This window comes from Nicotiana tomentosiformis, chromosome 3, assembly GCF_000390325.3.
Source record: "Nicotiana tomentosiformis chromosome 3, ASM39032v3, whole genome shotgun sequence".
Classification (NCBI taxonomy): domain Eukaryota; kingdom Viridiplantae; phylum Streptophyta; class Magnoliopsida; order Solanales; family Solanaceae; genus Nicotiana; species Nicotiana tomentosiformis.
Window position 1 is genome coordinate 33824205 of NC_090814.1, and position 6290 is coordinate 33830494.

The following is a 6290-nucleotide window of genomic DNA, read 5'->3' on the forward strand; positions in this document are numbered from 1 at the left end:
AACAAAGCATGGTGGCCATGCTTGCAAAGGTTTATCATTCCCCCGCGAAAGATTTTGGGGGAATAGAGATTTATCACATGAGCTAAGGTTAGCTCCTCTCTAGTTTCTTGGCACAAGCATCGGAGGAAAGCGATCGTCCTCCACACTGAAGGACTTATCTGTGCCAAACTTACCTGGTAGCGAAGGCAAAACTCCGCAATCACGGAATCAAGCTCTCCGCTAAAAAACAATGCACCCAACGTAAAGCGATACGTGAAAAAGTATGTAAAACCTTCCTTGGGAAGGGTCACTCGCTCCGATAGATCAGGACGATAATTTCAAACTCATTGCAGCGGCAGTCCTCCTTCATATTAGGAACACTTGAAGGACAAATAAAAGAAAGGTACCTACTAACAGCCTATGTACGAGGGTTAGCAGTAGAAAATTTCTCTTCAAAATCCTTCGAAGTACTAAGCCTCCTTGGGATGATGGAATCTACGGTTGGAGGAATGGAGTCTCGATTTTGTTCTTATTCTTTGAAGAACCACCGCGTTTGGAAGAAGAAGCCATTGGAAAAGAAAAAGGTAAAGAGTTTGTGCTTGAAGAAAATTAGGAAAATGATGGAAAACAAGGATGCAAATCAGAAACTCAAGCAATTGTGAAACGTAAAGGAAAATAAAGTTGCGTATAAGTGAAATTCTGGCCGCTAAATTCATGGCCATGATTATCTCGATAATTGACAAAAGTTATGCTGAATCCTGGGATGACACGTGTTCGGGGCATTAAATGCGGAGAGACGTGCGTCTAATCAACTGTCAGAAACCTTCAGAGGGAGTTATAGTAATTCCCGCCAAAAAGGTGTTTCTACCAACTTTCCGGTAACACAAAGTTATGTCACCGGAAAGCAGGAAGACTATCTGTATAGGGTAAAATATGATATGACACGTGGCTGACTAAAAGGAGGACGCGTAGAATCCAGGATGGGATGGTTGAGGACCGAACGCAGCCACTGCGCTTGTCACCAGAATGGATAACGTTCATAAAAGTATATTAAATGCTCTGTGCCCAGTAGCATTTACTAAGTAATATTCTACAACATTAAGAGCGACGGTCCGTTACAGAGAATTTGGCATTTATACTCAATTGCATTAAAGGAGGGCATGATCCTAGGACCTTTTCCCATAGGTATAGCTATAAATAGTGAGCTCAGTTACTATTGTAAGGGACACGAAATCTCTGGCAAGAACATATACCATATTTTATACAAAGGTTTAGACAATTTCACTATTTTACTTTTTGATCTCATCATTGCTGTATTTGGAAACCGTGCTCACGGAATCACTATCTTTGCTATTTCACCTACATTCCAAGGTTAAGTATTGTGTATTTTTCCGATTATATTATTTTAGGATCAAATTAATTCACTTGTCTAGAAACCACGTATAAATTCAACTGTACCATTTTACGGGTAAACATATACGTTAGTGGTACAAAAAAAATCAATAAGTAGATATAGCAACAAATTAAAGTATAAAACACTTTCAAGAAATAAAGAAAAATTAAGTTCGCTTACGCAATTTACAAGTCAAGTTGTGTCTGTCAAACAATTTGGTTATGATTGGTAATGCTTTTTAGGTTTATGTGAGAAAAGAATAACTCATAAATATATATATATATATATATATATATATATATATATATATATATATAGAAAAGATGATGTGGACCTTTCTATGTCCAGCAATTGTATTTATCTGTTTTCTCCTCTTTTTTTGACAGTTTTTCATTTTTATTCCCTTTTCTCTATTTTTTTTTCATTTATATGCTTTTAATAACAAAAATTTAATCGTCCCTCCTTTAATTTTTTACACACATTGCTTCTCTCAATTAATAAAAGTAACTGACGCTTTCAACCAAAAACAAAAGTAACTGACGCCTTCTATTCTTCGTTCTCTCCCTTACGGTTGTCGCATCTATTTACTGGGAAAAAACGCCTTCCTCTCATCTCATTCTTTCTTCTTCAGTCGTTGATTCTCAATTCTCTCAAATTTTCCTCCTTCTCAAATCTCACGAGATTGTCCAGTTTCTGATTTGTACCTTTTAACCATCAGAGATTATTGCTGAGATTTTGAGTTAATTAACTTGTATTATAATTTTTGAGTTTATCAATCAAAGCACTCTGTTACCAACTTACTACTGCCATCAAGAACAGGAACTGCATAAAATATGCTTTCTCTGATTATCTAGTTTTTTTTGTGGCTTCTGTATAATTTATTCATTTTGTCCATCCTTTTCTCTTTGTAAGGATCCAAAAGGGATTCCTTTGATTCCACCTCTCTCACATTATATGATTCTGAAATTCTTTTGAATAAATCATGATAATTTGACAAATCAGGAAACAGATACATGATATTACTTTCCTTTTCATAATTCCACGATTTTGATTGTCCATTATTTTGATTAGTTCTCGATGTGTTCCGTTGTTATTCAAATCTGTTGCTGGCCTTTTGAAGTTTTTGTCTCATTCTCCTGTTTCTACAATTTGGTTTTTCAGGTTGATATTACCGCCATTTGTTGATAGGGATTTTAGATGTTTCAGTTTTTATTAGTCTACAACTTGATCAAAGGGCCATCGCCAATTCGCCATGGTTTATTAGGTGATAGCATGTATTTACTGCAGCCTGCATTTCTTTGTTAGTATTAAAATATATACGCCTGCCAATCAGTCAAACTTGTGAATGGATCTCTTGATATTTACATATAGAGTTTCTTGCTTTTTAGTTATCCTAATTATGAGTTTATATATTGATTTTTAGCAATATTTGTTTTTCATCTTTGGGTATATGATTGTGCATTTTTTGGATTTCCTATGGGAGCTGATAGTAGGCTATATTCATGTAATTTAGACACTACTTACATTCTAATTTAGCCGTACTTTATTGATATTTGAATGCTAAAAGATAACAAAATACTCTAATTAAGAATTTGATGCTTTGCAGGAGCTACTCCGAGCTAGGAGGGAGCTAACGAGTGTTTTGGAGTCAACATGGAACGTGAAAGGGCAATCGAAGGTTAGCCCGGTCGAAAAGGAGCGAGAAAAGCAAGCGAAACGATCCCTCCAGGTGCGCGGCCGCGGAGTGGGCCGCGAACTGGTCCGCGAATTCAAGGCAGTGAGGCAGTCCAAATCCGCGGCCGCGGACGGGCAGACGAAAGCCAAACACGCAGGGTTAATTATGTAATTTTTTAGGCGACTAACCTAAACCTATATGAAACCTAAACTCGCCCAGAAGTGAGGGAGAGCTATTTTTAGAAGATTTTAGAGGCAAGAACGAGGGGGAGAAGACAGATAAATTCCTAAGAGTTTTCAACTTCTTCTTGATACTTCTATTTGTTGATTATGAATTATTTTAGTGATTTATTTTTCATTAGCATAAGTAGCTAAATCTGTTATCTAGGGTTGATGGAACCAATTGTTGGATGAAGTCTTGACTCTATTTTGTTATAATTGAGCCGTGTTTGTTCTATGATTGTTCAATTACATATTGTATTGTGGTTAATTGAAAGGGCCCTCGATTAATCGTGTCTATTTACCTTGTGTTGCTTGAGAAAGAACACTTGGTTAGATTGTTGTTGAACAACACCACTTAGGGGGAAGTTAAGAGATTAATTACTTGAATTTAAAAGTGGGGTTAGAAATAACGAAGCTTTGGTGGGATGATTCTGAGTTGCATAAATTGTTAAGTAGAGTAGTTCGAGAGAATGCTTCTAGTAAATTATCGTAATTGATCGAAAGGTAATTACGGTAGCCCGGAACTCATAATCCTTATAGAGTATTACGGCGAGATTATAGCTAAAGAGTTGAGAATTAATCCGGCAATTGGGAAAATCAATAGCCCTAGATCCTTTTACCCTTGAATTCAATTTTAGTCTTGATTATTGCTAATTTTATTATCATTTTTCCTTGGCTAAATAAATTCTACTGATTATTCATAAAACTATTGCATCTGGAAGTTGTCTGTGTTTATCATTAGCATTATTTAAGGTTGTAGTAAATAGGTTAGTTCCCTGTGGGATTCGACTCCGAACTTGAATCGGGTTATATTTGCAGCGACCGCTTAGTCCTTCTTAAAAGGCATAGTTGGGCGTGATCAAATTTTGGCGATGTTGCCGGGAGACTAACAATGTTATTTATTACAACTTAGAAGAATTGCTAGGATTCTTAGTATGGATCAATTTCTTATAGTGTTTAAATTTTTTTTATTGAAATTCTCACGTTTGAATTCTCCTGTGACTCGGGTGTATGCCTAGAAGCTCTTCGAGGGCTGGTGAACTTTTTTAAGGACTTTCAGACCCCGAGAAAGTATTCAGGGCATTAAATCGAGCCAACAAGAAGAACAAACAGTTACAACAAATACACACACTCGAAATTGAAATGGACAACGTGGACGATGTCAACGAAAATAATCGAATAATCGGGTTGACCCAAACAATGGAGTGGTGGTACCTCTTGTGCCAGAAGCTACTCTATATGATTGGGCACAACCAACTGCTGATAACTTAGCCACCGCCATTACTGTACCTCAGATACAAGCGGAGACATTCCAGATCACCAACAACATGCTACATCTATTGCAAAATAAGGGACTATTCTCCGGGTCATACATTGAAGACCCACAACAACATCTGAAGAACTTCATATCAATATGTGTGACCCAAAGACATCCGAATGTGACCCCTAAAGCCATCAAGCTATTATTGTTTCTATTCTCTGTGACTGGAGAGGCTCAAACTTGGCTGAATTCACTCCCAATAAACTCCATTGCCACTTGGGAAGAATTAGGCAAACAGTTCTTAAATAAGTTTTATCCTCCTAACAAGACTGCAAGGCAGATTGATGAGATATTGCAGTTCAGGCAAAAACCAACTGAGTCCTTGCAAGAAACCTGGGAGAGGTTCAAGGGTATTCTAGTGAAGTGTCCACACCATGGCATTCCAGATCAAATGTTGGGACACAGATTCTATATGGGTTTAGCAGGTAGTTTGAAGGCTAATGTAGACGCTTCAGCTGGGGGTGCATTTTTGAGCAAGACATTCACAGAGTGCAAGATTCTTCTTGACAAGATGGCTCAAAATTCAGGCTGGATGGCTAGAGGTACGACACTTACACCAATAGTGCATTCTGTTGCTCTTGACCTAAACAATTCCCATGTAGAGAACATATCCACTCTCATGACTCAGATGAGCATACTGACAAAGAAAATTGATGAGATCGGTACAAAGCAAGTGCACATTGTTGATACAACGAATGGAGGATTGTGCACTCCTTGCATAAACCAGTCATATGTGTGCTCGTGGAGTGGAGAGAATGACAATCAGGGCTTCAGAGAAGTCATGAATTATGTTAATAATTTTGGAGGTCAGAGGCAAGGTGGGCAACAATGGGGACCAACACCAAACCGGCAGTACAGACCCAACCTGCCACAACACAACCCCAATTCTGGAGGCGCACGACCACAAGGTCAAGTTGTGCCTTATCAAAGGCAGCAGGGCTATAATCAGCAGCACCAGCAACAGTTGGCCTACCAACCACCTCATCAACAACAGGACAACAATATGGTAGAAGTCAGGGGTATGCTGCAACAACTCATTGGAACAAATGGTAAGATGCAAGAAAAGTTAGCAGCGCATGATTCAGCAATCAAAGGCATTGAAACTCAACTGGGACAGCTATCTATGGCCTTGAACAATTGCCCCCAAGGAACATTGCCTGCAGATACAAATATTAACCCAAAGGAACAGAACCCAAATCAGCTAATGGCAGTGAGTCTCAAGAATAGAAGAGATTTAGACAGAGAGCAAGAAGTTGCTCAATTTCGGAGAGAGACTACGCCAACTACTCCAGTTACATAATAGGCAGATGAGTCAACAGAGCTCACCAAGGTTGTAATTGAACAAGCACAGGTTGACAAGGTAAGGAGAAGGACAGTGAACAAGTCTCAGAATAGGTGGCACCTCTTGTGCCAGAAGCTTCCAACAAAGAAAAGACATCAAGTAATGGACAGAGATTGATTCGTGCACCATTCCCTCAGAGATTGGAAAAACAAAAGAAAGATGATCAATACAGGAAATTCATGGAAATGCTGCGACAGATTCAATTGAATATTCCAATGATGGATGCTTTGAGGGAAATGCCAGGTTATGCAAAAATGATGAAGGACCTGATGTCGCGGAAATTTGACTTCCAGGACCTGTCCACTGTAACTCTGACACAGACCTGTAGCGCGGTTGTGACAAGACCTATGGCCCAAAAG

General features: G+C 38.6%; 1 protein-coding gene, 1 long non-coding RNA gene and 1 other non-coding gene across 3 annotated transcripts; 2 read left to right on the plus strand and 1 right to left on the minus strand.

Moving 5' to 3' along the window:
• Positions 1–1910: 1910 nt before the first annotated feature.
• On the plus strand, positions 1911–3503 carry LOC117274543 (uncharacterized). Its single transcript, XR_004504653.2, has 2 exons — positions 1911–2636; positions 2979–3503. It is a non-coding gene; the product is annotated as an uncharacterized lncRNA (long non-coding RNA).
• Positions 3504–4596: 1093 nt separating this feature from the next.
• LOC138907594 (uncharacterized) lies at positions 4597–5889 on the plus strand. The gene has a single exon (XM_070198196.1). The coding sequence runs from the start codon at positions 4597–4599 to the stop codon at positions 5887–5889; it is 1293 nt and encodes a 430-aa protein (XP_070054297.1).
• Positions 4864–4970, minus strand: LOC117274544 (small nucleolar RNA R71). Its single transcript, XR_004504656.1, has one exon. It is a non-coding gene; the product is annotated as a small nucleolar RNA R71 (small nucleolar RNA).
• Positions 5890–6290: the final 401 nt, after the last annotated feature.